The sequence below is a fragment of the Euprymna scolopes genome, chromosome 42 (genome assembly GCF_053919585.1).
Source record: "Euprymna scolopes isolate OS-2025 chromosome 42, ASM5391958v1, whole genome shotgun sequence".
Lineage (NCBI taxonomy): Eukaryota > Metazoa > Mollusca > Cephalopoda > Sepiida > Sepiolidae > Euprymna > Euprymna scolopes.
Window position 1 is genome coordinate 14,893,972 of NC_136523.1, and position 26,240 is coordinate 14,920,211.

At 33.0% G+C, this 26,240-nt stretch overlaps 1 protein-coding gene across 2 annotated transcripts in view; it reads left to right on the forward strand.

Moving 5' to 3' along the window:
* Window positions 1-6,889: 6,889 nt before the first annotated feature.
* The window catches only part of LOC145266930 (nucleotide exchange factor SIL1-like), a 42,209-nt gene continuing 22,858 nt past the window's right edge, over window positions 6,890-26,240 (forward strand). The window contains exons 1-5 of one of the 2 annotated variants that reach the window (XM_080122730.1): window positions 6,952-7,058; window positions 7,267-7,330; window positions 15,650-15,818; window positions 19,131-19,220; window positions 22,843-22,971. In XM_080122730.1, the coding sequence (XP_079978856.1) occupies window positions 15,659-15,818; window positions 19,131-19,220; window positions 22,843-22,971 (379 nt within the window). In that variant the 5' untranslated portion in view covers window positions 6,952-7,058; window positions 7,267-7,330; window positions 15,650-15,658. Of the gene's footprint in view, window positions 7,331-15,649; window positions 15,819-19,130; window positions 19,221-22,842; window positions 22,972-26,240 lie in introns of both variants that reach the window. The other variant, XM_080122729.1, reaches the window with a different exon arrangement.

A 26,240-nucleotide genomic window follows, 5' to 3' on the forward strand; every position in this document is an offset into this window, starting at 1 on the left:
GCTAGGTTTCTTTTTATCATTATGCTCATAGCAATGTTTTGGTGCTTATCCAAAATTATCCCGATATTAAAAAAAATTTTAAATAAAGAAAAATATGTATTCATGTTCATAGCTGTGACGGAAAGAAAATATCATACACCAAAAATCACGTAAATTGATCAAGTAGTTATATTTTTATAAGGAAAAAAAAAGCGAATTTAAGTTGGGTTTTTTTTTTTGTTTTGTTTTTTTTGTCGAATGCGCATCCTCTCTTCCTAAGAATAGCTTTTTAAACTTCGAATTATTAAAGTTCGAATTATCTGGAGTTGCCTCCCTTGTTCATCCCTTATCCTGATAGATAAACAGGGCAATGTGCTAATAGAAATTAAGACACAAACACATCATTAAAACTGAACTAAGATATTCCGGTCGATCGGTTCGACCATATTCGTTTAGTAATAGACTTTAGTCCACAGAATTTGAAATTTTTTTACATTGTAGGAAGGAAAAACTTTAAGAGCAGGGGGAGTAATAGATGCTGTACGCAGTAGGTACATGAAGGGGTGGGGGTGGAGAAGTAAAAGAAGAGTGAGAGGCGGGTGGTGAGGAATATGCGGGAGGTAGTAGTGGGAGGGGTAGTAAGAAGGTAAATCGCAAAGTGGATGGCTGAATAAAAATAAATGAACAAACGTGGAGAAAAAAATAAACAAAAAACACGTGGTAAATTAGGAACACGTGATGAGAAAGTGAAAGTGAAAGTAAAACAAAAATACAAATCTGATCTATAAAACTGATTATGTTGTTCTGTCTGTCTCCATTTTTTTTTTTTTTTTTTCAAACTGCATCTCTTCCGAGATATGAGATCACAGACCGGCACGAGGAGAGTCTTTAGGGATGTCGTGTCCTTTGTTTTTAGGGATGTGTTCATGCCAGTTTTAGGATTTTACTTTAGTGTGTTTTGTAATAGGGGGAAGTATTTTGGGGATGATCCGAATTCAGAGAAACATTTTCAGTGACAAAGGTTTTCAGGATTTTTAAATCAAATGTGAGAAAAATGAGAGACATTTTCATGTGGTAAACAAGACAAAATAATGAGTTAAAAAGGCATAAATTCACAAAAGAGATAATCTGTATATGTTTAAATTGGAAGGTTTACAGTAATAGGAAAAACATAGAATGTTCGTGAATATTTTTAGATTTCTTGTAAAAACAAGGAAGTTGATTGGCTGAGCAATTAGAAAAAGTTTTGATCGATTAATTAAGAGCCGTGAGTTCCAGGGGTTATAAAAATCGTTATCAAAACTTCTCTGCTCAATTAAATAAATTATGATTCATTGAAAGTTGTTTATAATAATGTTCTTTTGTTTTTATATTAATCAAATATTTTAGTGAGAAAGATTGGAAATATTTCAACGAATAAAATTTATACAACTTGGCAGACGATAATAAGTCAATGAGTTGTGTGTGTGTGTGTGTGTGTGTGTGTGTGTGTGTGTGTGTGTGTGTGTGTGTGTGTGTGTGTGTGTGTGTTCGTTAATGTTTATATGTGTCTGAGTAGAAAAAGATGTCGCAGAGATAGGCGCCCACGGTGGGGTGCTCAACGACACCAATCTGCAGACTGAGATAAACTGGGTTCCCATAATTTAATGAAGAAAACTCTGACTTTTAAAGGGTTTAAGTGACCCCCCGCCCCCGAAAGTCCATTTCCAATAAATTCAGAAAGTTTTTTGATTGGTCCAAAATGTAATATTTGCTTTTATTCAGAATAGTGATGCGCCGGCGACATGCGTACAGTCGCATTTCTGCATTTTGATTTTGTACATCAATGTGTAGACATTGACTACTACAGGTCAGATGATTGCATTTTTGTAGACTGTTTTTTATAGGTCTTTAATCGGTAAAAATAGTTGCTCAGGTGTCAAAATTTAAAGAAATTGGAACTTAACAGGCGTAAGGCAACTTAAAGTTCCCTTGTACGCATACGCAAATATAAATACATTTATAAGTTAACTATTTCATAACCAACTTAGTATAGGTCAAACGGTAATGGCTAAGGTTGGAACGTGATGTTTTTATATATATATGAAGTGAGCTGCTCGCCGGGCAAAACGACGAACAGCTCCTTAAAAATAATTTTTCATAAACTTTCGGGGTAGATGCTACATATATATATGTAATATTGACCTATTCTACTGTGACCAAATGCATGCTAATTATAAAATCGATGAAAAAATAATTTTAAAAATAGCATATATAAACACATGTCCCTCATAGAAAAAAAAACTATAAGCTGTGTTTTACCATTTATTACAAAATTTCCAAAACGACTAACTTACTAATCCGCAATAACCCGACACTCGATGATAATTTGCTACAATCTAGTAAAGCCATATATGTTTTCCAATGTTCTATACAAGAATGTGTCTCCAAAAACACTTTGTATACCGGCATGACTAGGACTAGTACTTCTCGCTGGCGTACATGTCACCTATCTTCCCCTGACAGCTTTATTTACCAACATCTAGTAGCACACAACACCCCCAAAACTCGGAAATATATTAGTTAAAAAAATACCGCCACTTTAGCCGTCTCATATTGTAACCTGTGCCTCCCTATTATAGAAATCCCACCTATTCGCATAAACAAACCGACCATCAATCAGATTCAATATAAGGGAGGAGAGGGTACGCTTAAGTGCTTTTAAACGACTTTAATCGAATTTTCAATAAATTCACTAAACGCAATTTTTAATTCAACACGCGCCTGAAGACGACTCATTGAAGTTAAAAAATTTTCACGATTATGACGAATTTCTTTTTACTCTCAAACAGAAGTTCGAACATTGGCCTGTTTGTTTCTCTTGCTATCCATCACTATAAATATATATATAAAGAAATCACTAGTTATCAAGGCCCAAAGGCCACTCCAGGATAAGGATTTATGAGTGTCACGTGGTTGGTAAGACAACAGCTTAATGATTTTAGTAATGAAAATTGGGTAGAATTTGATTATTTAAGTGGATTAATCAACAAGAACTTGTTTACATTGGACTTGAAAATGATCATGTTGTAGTCAGCTAGAAAGCAGCCCTATGAGGTTATAGCCAGTCAGTTTTTTCACTTTTTTCTCTTACACCTAGTTTTCCCCTGTGCGTGTCTTTTGTTTTCGTTTTTCCAATCGTTCTTTTTTTATTTAATAATCATTGAAAAAATTTTTTCGGGACTTATTTTGATTAAAAATTATTGAAATTAATTTTTTTTGTTGTTGTTGTTTGTTTTCTGGGGGGTTTTTTGTTTGTTTTTTTTTTGTTTGTTTGTTTTGTTTTGTTTTTTAAGAATTATTCAAAAAACTTGTTTTGCGCTCCTTTTAAAAAAAAAAAAAAACTGAAAACACCTTAAAATATTTTAAAACTATTTGGGAATATTAGGTTTTTTATGATGTTTAAATTTTATTTGATTTCAATAATTTCATTTCTATAGTTTCATAAACATATATTTATTATACAAATTCAAATAAAAAAAAAAACTTCCATTTTTAAAATTAAAAAAAAAAACTTTCGTTCAACTGCAAAAGCTTATAAATTTTCAAATAAAATAAAAACTTGTATATTTTGGTCCCCCGACAAAAGGAGGATGGACCTGCAAATTCATCCTTGTCCGTTTGTCTGCCCGCACTTTTCTCAATAACTACACATTAGAATTTTTTGAAATTTTGAACAAACATTAAACATTATATGAGTAAAAACGAGTAACAGAACGGATTTTCCGGGAAAACTCCAGTTGCCCCCTTAGGGGTGCTTTTCAGGTTAAAATAGCTAAAATTGACATTTTTGTGCTTATTAAAAAAATTGATGCCTTGGATTTTTATAAAACTTTCTGAAAAGTTGTAACTAACTGATTTCTATATAATTTTGTTTGTCTATACTTTGTGATAACTCAGGGGATCTTTTGGAGCTAATAAAAACACTCCATTTTGGGGATTATTTTACCATATTTGTCAAAAATTTTCTGTGTATGTCTATTTAGCTCTTTTGTATGGTGCTGAACTCAAATTTAAATATGTTAAGGCCTAGAGGACTTTTGGGGCTAAATGGGGGAGGGGGTGATGGACACCAGGGACGGAAAGTGGGATTGAGAAATCAGCGTCCCAGAAGAGGGGCACTCTGACGTGCAAAAAGTCTGGGATGGTGGACCGCCTAGAACTGCACAGAATTTTTTACACTCAATGCAAAATCAACAAGGACCGGATTATTACAGAAATGATCTCATCTCTGTTGATTTTGGGGGCCTACTGGTTGTAATGAAAGAAAAACGGGCATTGGCCACTAGATACCGAAGTCGGTTTTTAACCCTGTCAAGGCAGGAAATGATCCTCTGAGCAACTCCTACCTAGATGTGGCAACAGTATCCCATTTTTTTTTTTTTTTTTTTTTTTTACACAGTGATCACCACTTATCAAGGCCCGGAAGCCACTCAGGGATAAGGGTTATTGCAAGTACATTACGTTAGTGTGGAGATTTGATGGAGTGTTTACTTAAGGGGGCGGTTCATTAGGAATTTGTTAACATTAGACTTGAAGACATCCAAGTTGTAGTCCGGAGGGAAGCAGGCAGACGGAACAGAGTTCCACAGGCGTGCAGTTCTAAGAAAGAAGCTTTGTTCATGGAATCCGCGTCTTGATTTAGGCACAGATATAGAGTGGGGGAAATTTTTCACAGTGGATTCAGTTAGACGGGTGTTTTTCGTGAAAGATTGGCGAGGGGGGACCAGGGATTTAGGACGGATAGTAGGTCTACTACAAAAACTTTCTTTTTTTCTTCTATTTTTTTTTTTTTTTTTGCAGTGATGTGACACTCATCATCATCTCATATGAATCTAAAAATTCTATGGCTGACATTGGTTTCTCCGATATTTTCTACTCAGAATTCTTCCTAGAAATTGAGCACTCCCGGAAGAAACTACAAGAAGATTGCCAACATATAAAGTGAAAGTGATTTTTGAAGAACGAACTGGAAACACCCAGGTTATCAGTCCGTGTCATTAACCATTGGATCACCGTCACCTCCCAATATGACAATAAGGTGACGTAAGGTGCTTCTATATTATACAAACAAAAAAACTATCGAATTTCCAGCGAAACCAATTGTATCTACGTAATTGCCAGGGCTCAAATAGTAACATATCTAAAACTTACGAAAAATGATAGGATAGAAAAATAATTATGAAAGAAAAAAGAAATTTGTGAAAGGAAGCGAAAAATCATTATATTATGCTTACTAGAAAAGAGATAAGTTAACAAGGGAGGTAATTAAGTTCTGCTGCTTACGTCACGCGATGAACCTAATTCAAAATGTTGGACAAAATTTATTCCTCATATAAATTTCATTGAAAATAGATTTTTATTAATAATTATTTTACCACCTTAGCGTTTTTCGTAATTTATTACGTTATTTTTGACGTTTTTTTTTTTTTGTTTTTTTTTTGTCTTATTTTAATTAAGAATTATTGAAATTAGTTTAATTTTATTTTTTTAAGAATTATTGAAAACACTTTTTTGCGTTCCTTATTTTTTTTTTTTTTTAAATTATTGAAAACACCTTTTTGCGCTACTTTTTTTAAAAAGAGAATTATTGAATACACTTTTTTGTGCTACTTTTTTTTTTTAATTATTGAAAACACTTTTAGAATATTTAAAAACTATTTTGGGGAATATTAGGTTTTGGATATGTTTTTTATGATGTTTGAAAGTTTGTTATTTGATTTCAATAATTTAATTTCTATACTTTCATAAACATATATAAAAACTATTTTGGGGAATATTAGGTTTTGGATACGTTTTTTTATGATGTTTGAAACTTTCATTTTTTAAATTTAGAAACAAAACCTTTAATTATGTATGCACAGTGTGACCCGGATATAAGAGACTTCTTATCCGATCCCTACTGTACTATTTTTTTTTTCGCTTGAAATTCAATATTTGGCGGACGTTGGCGAGATTGCCTCCCCCCCCCCTCTAAATTCCGCAATTTTCACTTTGTTACTTTTTTTCTGTTAATTCATCGATTAGGCTTCAGTTTCATATTGTATAAAAAAAAACTATTTCTAACTATTTTGCCTAGTTTTTATTTATTTTTTTTTTCAACTCCTTTTCCCAAACTTACTGTGTCAAAGAGAGAGTCGGGCGCCATTTTTAACTTTCCTATTGGAAAGTTAAAAATGGCGCCCGACTCTCTCTTTAGGTCTACAGTTTTTTCCAGCTGAATAAACATGTTTATTAAATAAAAACACTAAAAACATATCCAGTTAGGTAGAAAAGTAACTTATCTTGCCTTTGATAAGATTTTTTGTTATATATTTGTTTTTTTGATAACTTTTTCGAATCTATGTGTAAAGTAATACAAACCTAAAAAGAGAAATAAAAGTTTATCGGTAAAGGTTAGAATTGTTAGAAGCCATAAATATCATTTCGAGTTATGTCCCCTGTGTGTGAACTCTTTATCATCTACTTTAAAACATCTACGAAAAATACAATTTTACCCAATTTTCCGTAAAAATTACTTTTAACAATAAATAACTTTCTACTGGATGGATTGTCATAATTTTTTGATATATTACTATTTTCGACATGACAATTTAGTAGGTAAAATTGTTTTTGCTTAAAACAATATAGTTTTTTTTTGTTTTTTTTTAACTAGATCTGCCGGCTCAATTTAAAGCAGAACGGAAATTTCTGTCTTTAAATTATAAAGTAGTCCAGCAGAAAATGGATATCCGGTCCGCAGTAAAAGCGTAAAAGAAATTAAAAGAATTTTTTTAATGATTATTAGGTTGTTTTATGATAAGTTTTATTTAAATAATTTTATTTAAAAAATTATAAATTATAATTGTCCAACAATTACTTTTATTTCACTATTTTTATAACGACAAATGTAGAAAGGCCACGTGTTTTTTTTAGATCCTTGTTTATAGTTGACGTGTTCCAAACGAAAATGACTCTCCCCTCTGATGCAATAAGGACCGACAATTACCTTATATTTGGGGTATTTAAGTCCCTAGTGCTACATCATCACTTACCATTCCGTAAATATTGTTTCCACGTGTATATGCAAATTATTTAATTCCGAAAAAAAAAGTGATTTATTGCTTAAAACCCAATAAGTTTAATTTGACAAACTTGTGTTTATTTAAATTGTCGCGGATTTCTATTCGTTTAGTTTCACTTTTGGATTGAAAACAAAATAATTTTTGTTCGATTTTCATTTTTCCCTTTTTGTATACACGGAAACAGAAGAAAAATATCGACTTGAAGGAAGAGGAGGAAATATTTTTTAAAGAAAAAAAAAAAAACAACGGTAAGTAAAAATCATAGTTATTTTTATATGGTACGTATTTAACCGCGCTGTAGGTGTATATCAGAATTTTTGTAGGAATTTTTTGACACCCCTAACACAAAACTTCGAATAAAATATAAAAATCTCGTAATTTCTCTGTTAAAAGTGGGTTGTTTATTTTCTTTATGGGTTATACTTCCAAAATAAACTATTAAAGTTGTTTTAAAAGTAATAGAAATATTTATTTTTTTTTAAACAGTAATGAATTTTCCCAACTCAATATTTTTAAACTTTTAAACTTTAAAAATCTATCAAAATTTTTCTATTGATTCTATTTTTACGATATTTTCAGGGTCAATGTGAAATTTTATGTTCTTTCCAATAAACCGAATATAATATTTTAGACAAACGTTTTTTTTTTTTTAAATTCACGCCTCCCCCCCCCCATTTTCAAGTGTCTATTAAAAAGTAAATAATTAATTTACTCACAAATTGAAGAGAAAAGGTCAATAAATAATATATTCAAATTTAAAACAAAAAAAAAACCTAGTGTTTTTTTTTAGAATTTTACCTGTAAAGTTTGAAGTTTAAAACCTTTTTTTAAACCACGTTATTTGTTTTTTCTTTTTCTTTTTTTTTTTTTAATGGAACCTTGGTCCTTGCTCCTTTAAGTGAAAAAAAAATAGGGCTTGAATTACATTTTTTCGAGGAGTTATAAGCTTGGAAAGACAGGGGGTCGAATAATTCACCCTCCCATTTTTAAATGTCTATTAAAAAGTAAATAATTAATTTATGTACCAAAGTGTTATATATCACAAATTGAAGAGAAAAGGTCAATAAATAATATATTCAAATTTAAAACAAAAAAAGTACTGTTTTTTAGAAATTTACCTGTAAAGTCCGAAGTTTAAAACCTTTTTTTTTTTTTAAAAGAACACGTTGTTTTTTTTGTTTTTTAATGAAACTTTGGTCCTTGCTCCTTTAATTGAAAAAAAAAAATTAGGGCTTGAATTACTTCGAGGAGTTATAAGCTTGGAAAGATGGGGTGGAATTATTCACTATTTTCACGAAATTTCTGACACACCTAACCGCGCTGAAATAATAACGTGGGTTTGTATTACTGTACACATAGATTCGAAAAAGTTGTCAAAAAACAAATATATAGCAAATAAATGTTATCAAAGGTAAGATAAGTTACTTTTCTACCTAACTGGATATGTTTTTAGTGTTTTTATTTAATGTAACATGTTTATTCAGCTCGAAAAACATACAGTGTTTATTGACGTATTGGAAAGTTAAAAATGGTGCCCGACTCTCTCTTTGACACAGTAAGTTTGGGAAAAGAAGTTAAAAATTAAAAATATATACAAAATACTGTTAAAAACCCACCGAATATATGTCAGCCTATGTCACGGTAACATATATTGAGCGAATTTCTAACAGCATATAAAGTTTTCATACAAAAAAAAATCACTTAATTTGATCAAGTAGGGTTTTTTATTTATTTTTATTTTATTTTATTTTTTTTTTTTCAAAGAAAAATCTAATTTTAATGAGATCAGTCGGGTAGCGTTCATCGTGATTTTTCGCTGCCGCACAGATAAAGAGTGGGGAAAATTACTGACAGTAGTCTCAGCTAGACAGGTGTTTTTCATGAAAGACTGGCAAGGGGGGGCAGAGATTGGAGCTCAGATGAGTACTTCCCATGGAAATAATGATAAAACAAAAACAGGCTCACAATGTCCCTTCTGTCGGAGAGAGGTTACAGGGAAGAGAAAAGGGCATCGCCCACTAGGCTACGAAGTCTATTTTGTACTCTGTCAAGGCAGGATACGCTGTTTTTAGCAGCTCCTGCCCAGATATGGCAGTAGTTATGTCTGTATTATGAGTGTCAGGTCATGTCATATGCTACTGGTACCATGTAATCCAGTACTACCTGCCTCATGGTCGGGTCACCGGCGACTAAACTGGTTCCCCCACCAGACTTGTTTGGTGAGGAGGGCGGCTAGTCTCCCTGGAGGATTAAAAACAAGACCTTCCAAAGGGCAAATGAACTCTTTTTCTGGGTCAACGGCCAACTAGCACCGTGTATATTTGTGTGTGTGTATATGTGTATTGGGGTGGAAAGGGCTACCATAAGCCATGGTGAAGGCAACCTTTCTAGGAGAAGCAAATCTCTGATTTAAAAAACTATAAAGCGGGAGACCAGTACCCGCATTAAGCTGGTCTGCAGTTTAATTTGTTGCTGGCTATCTTGCTCTTGCTTGTTGCTGGATCTCAACATTTTGAACCGAGAGAGAGACTTAGCTGTCGTACAAAGCTAAGACTCTGTAACATCGTCTTTGTATAGATACTCCCTCAGGCATTTGGACTCATGGATTTTAAATGTCTGAGGGAGTGGCACTCGTCTGACAAGACGTTGCAATCATCATCATTATGAGTGTTATATATGTGCCCCAATATGTCCCCCACACTGCTATACGACATTACTAACTTTACTACATTACTAACGTCCAAGGCTATTCTTGGCGCTAAATTCATCTTTCCAGTAGCCCGGCAGTTTTCCCAGAGACGCCAGGTCGGAATGGACATACAGAAACTCACTCAAGGCTTATAGCCTCAAAACTCCCTTGTCTCATCGAGACGTATTAATGCCCTAACATGGGGTGAAATGTTATTATCATTTGCAAACAGCAATGCCCTAACGTTGGGCGAAATATTATATTCATCGCACACTGTTGTTCTCTGTGAATTTTAACTTTCATTATTACTCATAATGTTTCTCAGAGACAAAGTTATGGTCCACATTTTGACCTGTCCTTTGTCAGCGGTTATGCACAGTGAACTTTATGTGGACTGCCGGACTAGCAGCATTCATCTTTGGAAGGCATCACTTAACTCATCGACCTTTTCTTCGCCAGTGGAGTATTGTATCTTGCATTATGCGAAGATAAACTATGAACTATTACCCTTTCCGGGTGTTACCAGCACAGCTAGGCAGAGAGCTAAAGATGACACATCTTTTGCAATTTGGATCTTTTTACGTTGATAAATTAAACGTTAAAGTTTAAAGGTGAGCCTGTTGTAATTTCTGATTGTTTTTTCTCATTCTGCCATTCTCTCATTGAGGTGAGAGAATATCTCAGACTGTGTTTGACAATGTCTGCATGCATATGCTTATGACTGTGTGGTTGAGTTGAGATGACAGCAGTAGTCCCAAGATCTGACAGAGAGGCGGAGGGGGTCTGAGGTGACACCAATCCCAGATCTCTTGTGGATTTTGTAGCAGCTGAAACTTGCTACAATCACAGGCAGGAGAGAATTATCTCACAACTGAAGATTTTAAATCCATTTTCTCCCTGGCTTATCCAATCACAAGCCAGCTCTCAATCATGTGACCGAGTACATAAAAGGCGAAATCACAAACCTTTCTCTCTCTTTCCTCCTGGCTTCAGCTGGCAGCAGACATTAGCGTGGGGCTTTGGCCCCAGGCCGAACGTGAGTACAAGCTATCAGTGACTCTCTAAAAACTCACACTTTTTTTTTTTTTTACATGGTGGTCACCACTTATCAAGGCCCGGAAGCCACTCAGGGATAAGGGTTATTGCAAGTACAGTACGTTAGTGTGGAGATTTGATGAAGTGTTTACTTAAGGGAGCGGTTCATTAGGAATTTGTTAACGTTGGACTTGAAGACATCCAAGTTGTAGTCAGGTGGGAGGCAGGCAGACGGAACAGTTCCACAGGCGTGCAGTTTTAAAAATGAAGCTTTGTTCATGGAATCCACATTTTGATTTAGGCACAGATAAAGAGTGGGGGAAACTTTTCACATTGGATTCAGCTAGACGGGGGGTTTTCGTGAAAGATTGGCGAGAGGGGACACTTGCTTCCACGTGCACTCTACACACGCTTTCTTACCACAAGACACTAACCTTTTGTCCCATCTCTACTATCGGACGCACGCTCCTACATACGTAATTACACGGAAGACTTTGCTCTTTCTTTCTCCTTTAACCGGCCTCCTTTGTCCCACTACTAGCTATTTGGGCTGGTGCATCGGCTACTAGTCTCTCGCTCCTTGACAGGGTTCAAAAGAGAGTCGCAAATCTGGTAGGCCCTAAACTGGCATCTAAACTTCAGCCTCTGTCCCATCGACGAAACGTTGCATCCCTCTGCCTGTTCTACAAGTATTTTAATGGTGAATGCTCTGATGAACTGCAAGCACTCGTGCCCCCACAACGTGAACAGCCTCGACAGATCCGACAAGCTGCTAAATCCCACCCCCACACTGTAGAGATCCCTAAATCTAAAAGATCTTTCTACTCCGGTAGTTTCTTCCCCAGAACCGCTAGACTTTGGAATTCCATTCCAGGTCACTGCTTCCCCAACTGTACTGACATGCAGAAGTTCAAGTGCAACGTGAACCAACATCTTGCTGCCCAAATCCCTACATAGTACCCCAGTAGTTGTTTCCCCTGATAGTAGCCCCCTACACCAAAGTGGCAATGTGCCTTGTTTGGGGTGAATATGTAATAAAAAAAAATTAAAAAAAAAACACGTGTAACCGGAACTGTTCTCTCCTCAACAAGCCGGCAATATATTAAATCTATTTTTACACAAGAACACTTCAACCTACTAATCCGTTTCTCTCTTGTACACGCTACTAACAAAGATAACAAATAAAGGTGTTTATTAATATAGAATGAAACTCCATTGTGTTGTCCCTTATTCTATAATTTCGACTCTTGTGGATTTTGACTCAATTGGTTTATTGAAGAAAAATATGGCTTTTTATGCATTCAGGGTGGATTGAAAAATTTGATAAATTCGGAGAAGTTCATCTGATTTACTTAGAATGTTTTTATCTGTTTTTATTAATGCAGGCGAGTACATGTGCAGAGAGACATACGCAGAAACGAGTTCAAGCATTTTTATCTTTGATGCCAAAGTGTAAACGGATGTTAAATATACAAAGCTACTTTTGTTTCCCATTGCTCCACACAATCCAGATCAAAAAAAAAGCAGCAAAATGGTTGATCGTCAATGCTCTTCAGAGTGCAGCCATAGACAGTTGTCTGCATAGTGTTCAGAAAAATATCTCTGGATATTATTTGGAAGATCAGTACAAGGGTTAGCCAGTGCCAGCAGCATTCACCGTAAGCGGGTTCAACCAGCCTCCACCACTAAAATAGGAAATGTTAAGTGATAATTAACTTCACAAGCAGTCCCCAGTTGATGTTGTTAGGTTTTTGCAATTCTTGTAAGGGGGGGAGTGACGTACTCCTACATACAGCATCTAGTATTCCCAAACAGTCACTCATCTGCCATGTTCAAAATGATAAAGTCACATGACCATCTGAGAGAACATATATAATAGTTTTTTTTTTATCTTCATTCATTTTTGAATGCTCATTCCTTTAATTTTCATTGATTTTTTTTTTTCTTTTCAGATTTTCATTGGTTTTTTTTTTTTTTTTTTTAGATTTTCATTGTTTTTTTTTTGTTTGTTTTAGATTTTCATTGTTTTTTGTTTTGGTTTTTTTTTTAGATTTTCATTGGGTTTTTTTTTTTTAGATTTTCATTGGGTTTTTTTTTTTTTTAGATTTTCATTGGTTTTCTTTTAGATTTTCATTGGTTTTTTTTTTGGTTTTTTTAGATTTTCGTTGGTTTTTTTTACATTTTCATTGGGTTTTTTTTTTTAGATTTTCATTGGGTTTTTTTTTTAGATTTTCATTGGGTTTTTTTTTTAGATTTTCATTGGGTTTTTTTTTTAGATTTTCATTGGGTTTTTTTTTTTTAGATTTTCATTGGTTTTTTTTTAGATTTTCATTGTTTTTTTTTTTAGATTTTCATTGTTTTTTTTTTTTAGATTTTCATTGATTTTTTTTTAGATTTTCATTGTTTTTTTTTTTAGATTTTCATTGTTTTTTTTTTTAGATTTTCATTGATTTTTTTTTTAGATTTTCATTGTTTTTTTTTTTTAGATTTTCATTGTTTTTTTTTTTAGATTTTCATTAATTTTTTTTTAGATTTTCATTGATTTTTTTTTTAGATTTTCATTGTTTTTTTTAGATTTTCATTGTTTTTTTTTTTAGATTTTCATTGATTTTTTTTTATTGATTTTCATTGATTTTTTTTTATTGATTTTCATTGATTTTTTTTTAGATTTTCATTGTTTTTTTTTTAGATTTTCATTGTTTTTTTTTTTTAGATTTTCATTGTTTTTTTTTTAGATTTTCATTGTTTTTTTTTTTTTTAGATTTTCATTGTTTTTTTTTCTTAGATTTTCATTGATTTTTTTTTTAGATTTTCATTGTTTTTTTTTTTTTTAGATTTTCATTGTTTTTTTTTCTTAGATTTTCATTGATTTTTTTTTATTGATTTTCATTGATTTTTATTTTTTGTTTTTTAGATTTTCAATTGACTTTAATTTTCACTTTTTTTAAAAATATCTTAATTTTTTTTTTTTTTTTCTGGCAAATTCTCACGAGAATGAAACGCAGAAAATTGTGTAGCTAAATTGCCATATTTTCAAAACTTGCACATGCTTGCACTATGGTGCGCAAAAATATTAACATTAAAAAATAAATCGTCACTTACTGAAAATAGCAACCTTATTTACAGTAATATGCAAAAAAAACTATTAATAATATTTGAAAATGAAAAAGAGGTTGAACTTTTGTTTACATCCTAATTTTATCAAAATAACTCAAGAATAAATGAGTTAAAATTGAATAGAAATTTCACTACTTTCACCCATTTTCACAGAATACAACTTAAGCTGGTTTCCTTGGGTTTTTGGTTAGGAATAAATTGTATCTGTTCTGATGTTACGCTTAATTTATTCTTTCCTGTGTCAGTGAAGGAAAAATCATTCTATTCTGTAGCAAATTTTATTTTTGCGCCAATTCTTGTAGAACTGAAATTTCCTCCACATTAGAAACCGACCTTGTGCCTAACTTTGACCTCGCAGGGAGATCAGTAAATAGGAACGCTAAGCTGATTCGTGATAACTAGTAATATATAAACTTTGAAAGCCGCAAAAGTTCTACGTGGAATTCAGAAAAAAAAAAAAAAAGAACACCCTCATTAAGAATTTGGTTTCATTTCTTCCAATAACGGCCTGTGCCCAGTAGCGTGGCAACTATTTTTGCCATCCAGGGCGGTCATGAGAGTTGACTACCATCCACCACCCTCGCTGGCCGTTGATAATCTGTTAACCTTCAAAATTCTAGAAAAGTTCTCAAAATATTTATTTTCATGGAATTACAATCGAGAATCTAAAATCCGTTTAAAATCGGTATTACACACATAAAACACAAAAACATATTACGGCCTTAAGAACTCATTTTGCTACAAAATTACAGATTTTTTAGCTTTTTATTTTAATTTTTTCTATTTTTAATCTCTCAAAATGCCACCCCCTGGCATGTGTCGCCTAGGGTGGAGCCCCCCCCCTTTTACTACACCACTGCCTGTGGCACCAAACAATCAATTGCAATAGCCTCAACTAAGGGGAATAACTCTTTCCTAAAGGAGGAATATCATCAGGAGTCGCATCTTCTGCTTAGTATGAATTGTGAAGCCACAACTTATTTTTTGCCATTCCTTCCAATCCAGGGCAAGTTGGTTGATGGATGCCTGACTGTTGAGAGATGTCCAATCTAAAAGATTCTCTCTCCACCTTCTCCTTGACTTTCCTCTGCCTTCTAACATACCTTCAAAGCATAACTTTGACAGGCTATTGGTTGATCATTTGACATGGCCAAAAAGTTCAAGGGTTTTACTTTGGATTTTATCAAATAGAGGAGGTAGGGAAGTAGTTTAACGGAGGGTGGATATTTTTTTTTTTTTTTTTCGATCAGGTGATGTCCCGTAATGAAACGCATTAAGTGATTTTGAAACGCCTCAATGTGATTAGCTAGTTGTTTAGTTCATGTGATACAATCAAGGTCCTATAAAACTACTGGGAGGAGTTAAATCAAATAAACTTTTATTTCAATAGTTATCTACACCCTTTTTGATTTTAAAATGGTGATGAACTCAAACCGATTCTGTGTTCGTGATCACTGGAGAAAGTCAGTTTATGCCTTAAATAAATGAATTGGGTGACCTGTTTGATGGGTTTACTATGAATATGCAGGGTATGGGGCAGTCAAACCAGCTGCCAACATTGCCCTGCTTTTTATTGAAACCAACCGAGAGCTCTTCAGGTTTAGGTTAAACTGTGGTTTAGAAAGAGAAATAACTCTTTCTTAAAACAAGCAAGAGTTATTCCCCTTTTTTTTTTTTTATCTACTTTTCACTTTTTTTTTTTTTTTTAAATTTTTCCTGATTCCAGATTTGCATCATGAGAAAACCCATCCACATTAATACCAAACTTGGTAGTTTGGTCAGCATCTTCGTGTTGCTTACTTGTGTATTCAGTTTGACTCTAGCTGACCTTTCCACGCACAGAAATAGTGCACTGACTGCTGTCGATAATCCAGAAGAGACAACGCAGAATTCTGGTAAGTTTTCTATTTTCAAACACTTTTTGCACATCCTTAGTCGCAACATTACTATCTCTTGAATTATGTAACTAATTGGTTTGGCAAGCAATGGGTTTGTTGTTTCAGACATTTGTGAAATTTACAAAGATTTATACTGTTACTAATATTAAACTTTGGTTCTTCTTTGTTACTGTACCGAAATTCGAAAATTGAAATATTGAATTTCAAGTAAAACCAAGAGTATCTACTGAATTGTCATGTTGCAGTAATGAGGAATGAGCATATCCAAAAATTGTGAAAAACGATAAGGTAGGAAATTAATTATTAATGAAAGCAGATTTCAAAGGCAATTAGTGAAATTAAGTTTTGCTAAATTGGCCAAAGATTTTCCGTTTTCAGAAAAGATTTACCTCCCTTTTTATTACGATTAGAACTCTTCAGTTGTTTTTTTTTGTTTGTTTTTTGTTTGTTTTTTTTTGTAAAATACAATTTTCAATAATTTTCTTCTAAAACTATTTCCATTAATAATTAATTTTCTACCTCATCGTTTTTCATGTTCATGGCTGTGACATAACAATTCAGTTGATACGAGGTGTCTTTAATAAGTTTCCAGACGTTTATTGTACAGGCATTTAAAATTGTTGTAGACTCTTGAAAATTCAGTATGTTATTGCTATACAACTTATGAGATGACTGACCAAGTTTTATGATTTCGGGTTCAAATGAACAGCTACAGCAGGAATCGAAATACACCCTACTAAAGCCTGATTGTCACAGCTGGTGAATTTCGAAAATGCAGTCTGGATGTGAGGACACTTTAGAAAAACGATATGCAAAAAAATTCTGTTTTAAAGTTGGAACAAAATGCCACAGAACCGTATGGAATGCTTCAGACTGCTTTTGGACCATCTTGCATAAATCAAGCATCAGTTGTTGAGTGGCATAAGAGATTCAAGAAAGGCAGGGAGTCTGTGAGGGATGAAGTGTGGGAGTAGTAAGGAAGTCAGAACACGAGAGTTGATTAGCAAAATAAACAATTTCATGTATAAGGACCATCGGGTGTTTATAGAGACATTAAGTGCAATTTTTTTTTTTTTTTTTTTGTTTTTTTTACAAGGTAGTCACCACTTATCAAGGCCCGGAAACCACTCAGGATAAGCTCTGCCAAAATCAAAAAGTAGACTGCGTGTACAGTAATCAATGGGACAGTATCGTAGTAATCGTTAGTATTGGAGATTTGATAAAGTGTCTTACTTAAGTGGGCGGTTCATCAGGAATTTGTTTATGTTGAACTTGAAGACATCCAAGTTGTAGTCAGGTGGGAAACAGGCAAACGGAAGAGAGTTCCACAGGCGTGCACTTCTGAGAAAGAAGCTTTGTTCATGGAATCTACTTTTTGGTTTTGGCAGAGCTAAAGAGTGGGGAAAAGTTTTGACAGTGGTTTCAGCTAGACGGGTGCTTATCATGAAATGTTGGCGAGGGGGGACCAGAGATTGGAGCTCAGACGAGCACTTGCCATGGAAGTGATGATAAAACAAAGTTTAATGTTAGTGTGGGAACTGTATACACAATTATTCGCAAAGAACCGAAAATGTGGAAGATTTGCGTGAAGTTTGTTCCAAGTGTGTTCCATCCTTGTTGAAGACTATTTGGCTAAGATTGGCATCAAGTTAGTTTCTTACCCTCCCTATAGTCCAGACATTGTCGCGGTGACTTTTGGATATTTGCTCAAGGACAACCTCAGAGTCTTTTGTTATACAACAATTGAGGAGATGAAAGATGCTGTGACGAGGGTCATCGACACGCTCACACAAGAGGACTCCCACACCTATCATCATCCCTCACAGACTCCCTTACTTCCTTGAATCTCTTATGTCACTCAAAAATGAAAGCTCTATTCATGCAAGATGGTCCAAAAGCAGTCTGGAGCATTCCATAAGGTTCTGTGGCATTATTTCTGAGTTTAAAACATTTTTTTTTTTGCATATCGTTTTTCTAAAATGTTCTCACATCCAGATTACATTTTTTTAAATTCACCAGCTGTGAGAATCAAGCTTTAGTAGGGTGTATTTCAATTCCTGTTGTAGCTGTTCATTTGAACCTGAAATCATAAAACTTGGTCAGTCATTCTTTTTTAAATCAAGATAAATATTTAGATTAGTTTTTAAATCAAGATAAATATTTAGATTAGTTTTTAAATCAAGATAAATATTTAGATTAGTTTTTAAATCAAGATAAATATTTAGATTAGTTTTTAAATCAAGATAAATATTTAGATTAGTTTTTAAATCAAGATAAATATTTAGATTAGTTTTTAAATCAAGATAAATATTTAGATTAGATAAATTATTTTTGTTTTTTTTTTGTTTAAATCAAGATAAATTATTTTTGTTTTTGTTTTTTTGTTTAAATTAAGATAAATATTTTTTTTTGCTTAAATCAAGAAAAATTATTTTTTTTTGCTTAAATCAAGATAAATTATTTTTGTTTTTTTTTTTAAATCAAGATAAATTATTATTTTTTTGCTTAAATCAAGATAAATTATTTTTGTTTTGTTTTTTGTTTAAACCAAGATTAATTATTTTTGTTTTTGTTTGTTTAAATCAAGATAAATTATTTTTGTTTCTTTTGTTTAAATCAAGATAAAATCTTTTTTGTTTCTTTTGTTTAAATCAAGATAAAATCTTTTTTGGTTTTTTGTTTAAATCAAGATAAATTATTTTTTTTTGTTGTTTAAATCAAGATAAATTATTATTTTTTTTTTTTTAAATCAAGATAAAATCTTTTTTGGTTTTTTGTTTAAATCAAGATAATTTTTTTTTTTTTTTTAAATCAAGATAAAATCTTTTTTGGTTTTTTGTTTAAATCAAGATAAATTATTTTTGCTTTTTTTTCTTTAAATCAAGATAAAAAATTTTTTGGTTTTTTGTTTAAATCAAGATAAATATTTAAAAATGTTTAATATAATAAACCAATGATAGCAAAGAAATGCTTTTTAATGTTAGTTTTTCTTAGAGTATAGAGGCATTCAGCATTTCAGCACCTACCAGCATTTTCCCAAAACCGCCTGGACAATTTCAATGATAACATAGTTCTTATACTGCATAAGTCGCATTATTTTTCTTTTCATGTTCAAATGGCATAGAGATTTTCCCATTATGGTACTCGTAGTCAAGTTTCAAATCTCAATTTGAAATCCTCACCATTCTTTAAAAATCAGAATCTATAGTTGCATTGAAATCCGAAAAATAGCTACTAGCAACACTGAGGAACTATGATACTACAAATCAGCTGTAATAGTTGGTTTCATTTTTTTTTTTATATATATAGATGGAGTCAGCATTGATACGGAACCTGACAGTTCAGGACAAACATACGAACGATTTGAACCAACGAATGAATGGCAGACTGTCCACAAAGGTTTTTATACTTTTTGTTGTTGTTTTTTTTTTTTTTTTTTTTTTTTGGTAACATTTTGTTTTGTTTTTTTTGTAACTTTTTTTTTTTTTTTTTTGGTAACTCCTATCAAGGAAGTTTGACACGAGGTCAAGTGTGAAGTTGAAAATACAGTGCACTTGGATTAGTGCACTCTGACTTACAAAAAATACCTGTGCAGCTGTCGGCATTTCTCAGTAGGGTGCCTCAGGCAGTTAGTGATAAAATAGTATTTTCTCAAAGAGGGGGTAAAATCTAGACCTCCAGAAACTGAACAGGACCACACATTAGCCCAATAGCAACAAAGAAACAAAGTTTCCAGCTGCAGTTATAGTCTCTGGTGTGGTTTTAAGTGAGGGCCACATCATGCCACCTCACATCTTTGAAGTCGGCTTGAAAGTCAACACCTAAATGTATCTTGCTGTGCTGAATAATGTAGTGATTCCCTAGTGTAATCAGGTGGCCGATGGTAGACGCTGAGTGTGGCAACAGGACTCGGCGCCAACCTACAAGTCTAAAGACACCCAGGCTTGTCTTCAAAAAGAGTGCTACAACTTTGTACCCTCCCCCCGACCTGAACCCGTTAGACTACTTTGTTTGGTCATACATTGAGAACATCACCAACATGACCTCCCACAACACCAAAGCCAGCTTGATCACCATCATCTGCCAAGTATCTGACGACACTTGTGAAAAGGGCATGCTACCAGTTCCAGACCCATATTAAGGCGGTGATTGAGACTGAAGGCGACCACGTTGATTAGATGTCTGCTCTACTACATAATCAAATTACCTGAATCGATTTTTTTTTCAATAAAAGTTTTAAAATAAAGCTGTAGTGTTGTTTTCTTTAGGGCAACAAATTTATCGTTCCACTCCATAAAGGGTTTGTTAGGGCTTCATACAAACACTGTTAGTATTCGAAACTTTAATACATTAAGCATCTCAAGCAATTTTACTTATGTACACAAATTAAGGCACGACAAATGTATGACAATTGCTCCTGCTGATTCTCTATTCATACGCTGTTTATCCACAGCAAAGCAAGGCACAACAAATTGCTTTTTTCTTTTTTTTTCTTTTTTGCTAAAACTCTTTGTAAAAGAAAAAAAAAAAAAACAGTAAGTTGAGGCAACTTAGAATTTGTCTTTCCATAGATTTTATTAACCATGATTTATAAAGTCTCCCAAAAGAGAGGGTTAGAGCTTTATTCAAACATTGCCAATATTCGAAACTAAAGATATTAAGCCAGATATAAAAAATGTCTCTTGGTGGTAGTTCCTCAGGAATGTGGCAATTTTCTTTTTGAAATGTTGTAAAGTGAATATTAATTATTTCTTTTTTTTTTCTTTTTTAAATGAAGATAAAGATTTTATTAACCATGATTTCTAAAATCTCCCAAAAGAATGCTGAACTTAGTCATTTTTTTTTTTTACACCTCATTCACTGTGCACTCAAAGGGACCATGTATGCTTCACTTGTTTTTTCAAAAATTGCTGGATTTGGCATTAAATAAGCCAAAAAAAAATGGTTGATATGCTGTAAAATAAAACAACAAAAAATTTGGATTTGGCATAAAATAAGCCAAAAAGAATGGTTGATATGCTGTAAAATAAAACAACAAAAAATTTGGATTTGGCATTAAATAAGCCAAAAAAAAATGGTTGATATGCTGTAAAATAAAACAACAAAAAATTTGGATTTGGCATAAAATAAGCCAAAAAGAATGGTTGATATGCTGTAAAATAAAACAACAAAAAATTTGGATTTGGCATAAAATAAGCCAAAAAGAATGGTTGATATGCTGTAAAATAAAACAACAAAAAATTTGGATTTGGCATAAAATAAGCCAAAAAAAAATGGTTGATATGCTGTAAAATAAAACAACAAAAAATTTGGATTTGGCATAAAATAAGCCAAAAAGAATGGTTGATATGCTGTAAAATAAAACAACAAAAAATTTGGATTTGGCATTAAATAAGCCAAAAAAAAATGGTTGATATGCTGTAAAATAAAACAACAAAAAATTTGGATTTGGCATTAAATAAGCCAAAAAGAATGGTTGATATGCTGTAAAATAAAACAACAAAAAATTTGGATTTGGCATTAAATAAGCCAAAAAAAAATGGTTGATATGCTGTAAAATAAAACAACAAAAAATTTGGATTTGGCATTAAATAAGCCAAAAAGAATGGTTGATATGCTGTAAAATAAAACAACAAAAAATTTGGATTTGGCATAAAATAAGCCAAAAAAAAATGGTTGATATGCTGTAAAATAAAACAACAAAAAATTTGGATTTGGCATAAAATAAGCCAAAAAGAATGGTTGATATGCTGTAAAATAAAACAACAAAAAATTTGGATTTGGCATAAAATAAGCCAAAAAAAAATGGTTGATATGCTGTAAAATAAAACAACAAAAAATTTGGATTTGGCATAAAATAAGCAAAAAAGAATGGTTGATATGCTGTAAAATAAAACAACAAAAAATTTGGATTTGGCATAAAATAAGCCAAAAAAAAATGGTTGATATGCTGTAAAATAAAACAACAAAAAATTTGGATTTGGCATTAAATAAGCCAAAAAAAAATGGTTGATATGCTGTAAAATAAAACAACAAAAAATTTGGATTTGGCATAAAATAAGCAAAAAAGAATGGTTGATATGCTGTAAAATAAAACAACAAAAAATTTGGATTTGGCATAAAATAAGCCAAAAAAAAATGGTTGATATGCTGTAAAATAAAACAACAAAAAATTTGGATTTGGCATTAAATAAGCCAAAAAAAAATGGTTGATATGCTGTAAAATAAAACAACAAAAAATTTGGATTTGGCATTAAATAAGCCAAAAAGAATGGTTGATATGCTGTAAAATAAAACAACAAAAAATTTGGATTTGGCATAAAATAAGCCAAAAAAAAATGGTTGATATGCTGTAAAATAAAACAACAAAAAATTTGGATTTGGCATTAAATAAGCCAAAAAAAAATGGTTGATATGCTGTAAAATAAAACAACAAAAAATTTGGATTTGGCATAAAATAAGCAAAAAAGAATGGTTGATATGCTGTAAAATAAAACAACAAAAAATTTGGATTTGGCATAAAATAAGCCAAAAAAAAATGGTTGATATGCTGTAAAATAAAACAACAAAAAATTTGGATTTGGCATTAAATAAGCCAAAAAAAAATGGTTGATATGCTGTAAAATAAAACAACAAAAAATTTGGATTTGGCATAAAATAAGCAAAAAAGAATGGTTGATATGCTGTAAAATAAAACAACAAAAAATTTGGATTTGGCATAAAATAAGCCAAAAAGAATGGTTGATATGCTGTAAAATAAAACAACAAAAAATTTGGATTTGGCATAAAATAAGCCAAAAAAAAATGGTTGATATGCTGTAAAATAAAACAACAAAAAATTTGGATTTGGCATAAAATAAGCCAAAAAAAAATGGTTGATATGCTGTAAAATAAAACAACAAAAAATTTGGATTTGGCATTAAATAAGCCAAAAAAAATGGTTGATATGCTGTAAAATAAAACAACAAAACTTGTGACAAACGATAAATAATAAATTTTTATTTATTTTTTTTTTTTTTAGGTCAGGCGATTCCTCCAGGTTTGCATGTCCGACTGAATTTACAAACTGGTTTAAAAGAAGCAAAACTCATGGATGGAGAAGGTGATGGAAAAGATGGACTGAGTTATTGGAAGAAAGCAGACAAGGAAGGTAAATGATTGATTTCTCTTTTTATTGGGGTCGGGTTTTATTTTAATCTTTGTTTTTCTTTTTTTCTTTTTTTTTTTTTTTTTTTTTAATTCAAAGTTTGTTGCCTCTAAAAGAAACATCCAATATTTGTCATAATATTGTAATATTGTTTTCTTTTTGGTCAATAAGGTAAAGAGTTTCACTCAAAATGAACTGAAACAAGTTCAAATTTTTAAAAAAATTCAAAATTAATTTAAAATTTGCTGCCTCTAAAAGAAACATTCAATATGTACCCCTTTCTCGCCAACAACGTCCAACAAATGATGTCACCAGATTTGTCTGCTCCGGGTCTTGTTTGGTCGCTGGGACTGGGCTGCTTCTTCAACGAGGGCCCTGGTTGATGAGAGGATCCGCACAAACAGGCGGGTACTCTTCCTACATTGTTTTTGATAGTGCACGATCTGTTCATCCCTAGTCTCTTAAGTCGACATCACTGGAAAGTAGAGGTCATTTCACACCAAAAGAAAAGGATAACAAGTCGATAACTGAGCTTATTGTATAAAAAATAAGCAGAATTATTCACTGAAAGTTACAAATCTCTGATCATTCATAAGTTTCTGATACTCGAGAACTGGCGGCTTCTATTAGTAAACTTAGGGAGGTTAATCCTAAATCTGGGGTTTGTTTCTTTGGTGAAGATTTAATGGCTTGGAACCAAGTGAGACTTAAGTCGAGGGTTTTTTTTTTGTCTCTGAATGGTTTTGGTGTTCTGGCGGTCAGGCAGAGTATGTCCTTAAGGCTATTTTTGCCTTTCATTATATCAGGTGGGCTTCACCTCCCGCCTCCCGATCCACAGAATTTTATTCCACAATTCTCAGTAAACCAATCTCAGGCAGTTTTTAAAATTCTCAAGCTCTAAAGAAAATTTTTTTTTTTTTTGTTCTTTCTCAAAGCCGTATCTTCTCTGACCGCCACTCTCAACAGGAGGGTCCCATTGCCTTCACCCTCCATTAGGTCTTTACCTTTCACCATCACTCACATAGGAGGGTCTATCCTCCTTTTGCTTCATTTGCATAATCAAGAGTTTTTCCCAAATGTCATTACGGATAAGTAAAAAAAACAATAAAGAAATTGATTATCTTTTGAGGATAATCGAATTTCCTTCTCTCTTAAGATCCGAACAACGATAAATGGGCACTTGAATTCAGTATCCGCTATCTTGTTTTTCTTATCCAAAGAAACTTATAATATCTGGCCTATATTTCAGGTGACCCACAAACAAATTCAACTACCCTGAGGAATTAAGCTAACTGTTTTTCTTAACAAGAGTGGCATTGAAATGAGACTTGTCAAATTGCCAAAAAGAAACATTTCTAACATTTTTTTTTGTGATATCGTTATAATCCAAGACGTTATGCCCTTTTCTCTTCCCTGCAACCTCTCTCCCCCAGAAGAGACATTGCAAGCCTGTCATTTTTTTACCGTTATTTCCATGGCAAGTGCTCGTCCAAGCTCCAATCTCTGGTCCCCCCTCGCCAATCTTTCACAAAAAACACCCATCTAGCTGAAACCACTGTCAGTAATTTCCCCCCATCTGTGCCTAAATCAAAACATAGATTCCATGAACAAAGCTTCTTTCTTAGAAGTGCACGCCTGTGGAAGCCTCTTCCGTTTGCCTGTTTCCCACCTGACTACAACTTGGATGTCTTAAAGTCCAACATAAGCAAATTCCTGATAAACCACCCCCTTAAGTAAGACACTTCATCAAATCTCCATTACTAACGATTACTACGATATTGTCCCATTGATTACTGTTCACGCAATAACCCTTATCTCCGAGTGGCTTCTGGGCCTTAAGTGGTGACCTCCATGTAAAAAAAAAAAAAAAAAAAAAAAAAAAAAAAAAAGTCAATTTTTCAGCTAATGTGTTTTTAATGGTCGCTGATGTCAACCCAATTATCATGGAAGAAAACAGATGACTCCTTTATCAATTCACTAGTGAGGGTACCCGGCGTTCCCAGGTGTTTGGAGGTGTGTGTGCTCTTAAATCAAAAAAAAAAAGTTTTGGTAGGTAATTAGGATCAAACCCGAAGCCCTGAGGTGAAGTTGAAAAAAAAAAAACGTGAGACGTTAACCGCTCAGCCAGCAAGAAAGAGTAAGTGAAAGTTTGAATTTATTTAAGTAGAATTGACAGGTGCCCGCTTAATGAGGTCAAATAGAAGTTGCAGAGTTAAGATTTACGACGATGTAAGCAATGGCTATTCAGCAGTTAACATTTTCTAAGGGACAGTTTTTAATGAGGTGAAAACCTAACTTTGGAGAGTGTTGTCCAAATGAAAACAATCGTCTGATATGACGGTGAAAAGCCAACATTGACCAAACATTTACATTGCTTAATTCGAATTCAGTTTCGTTTTCATTATACCCAATAGCGAAAGGAACACGTGGCGATCTAAAAATCTGGAAAAAATAATGTTTAAAAGTCGGGCAAATTAAATACATGTGCAACCCCCATTGTTAAATCATACATATTATCATCTAGACAGCATATAAAAAGTTTTACGAAGGAGTGAACCGACCGAGAAGCCGCGGGAAAAAAGCCTTTAGCAGACATACTTCTGTATGCACACAATGCACACACACTAACACACGTTTTGGCTTTTATATATAGACTAGCGAAGGGTACCCGGCATTGCCCGGGTGTTTGTAGGGGTGTGTGGTGTTAAATAAAAAAGAAACCGGGGGGGGGGGGGTAGGATCGAAGCCGAATCCCTGAGGCGAAGTTTGAAAATAAAATTGGCCAGCCATAAGTGAAAGATGTTTGAAAGTCGTTGTGCGTTACGATGATGACGATGTAAGCATTGTTATAAGCGAAGTAAGAAAAGAAAACAACATTTTAATTAAGCGGGGGGGGGGGGTAAAACACAAATTAAAACAGAAAAACGAACGAACGTTACGTGAAAAATGGCTTAAATAATACAATTCAATATTTAAATGTAAAAAATCGAAAAAAAAAAAAAAAAGACATCTCACACAACGATTCAAACCCAAAATGTTTAGATAATGAACCAACCCTTAACTACCTACGCTAAAGCGGCGTATATAAAGTTTGTTCGGTTTATCAACTATTTAAATAAATCAGGTCATGACGTCATCTGACGCATGCGTTGTTGACCCTCCCCCCTGTCGAATCTGTCTAGACATTTCTCTCTCTCTCACTTCGTCTGCCTTACTCTAAAGACTGGAAAATGGCGTCTGGCTGTTTTTATTTTTAAAAACTTCGTTCGTTA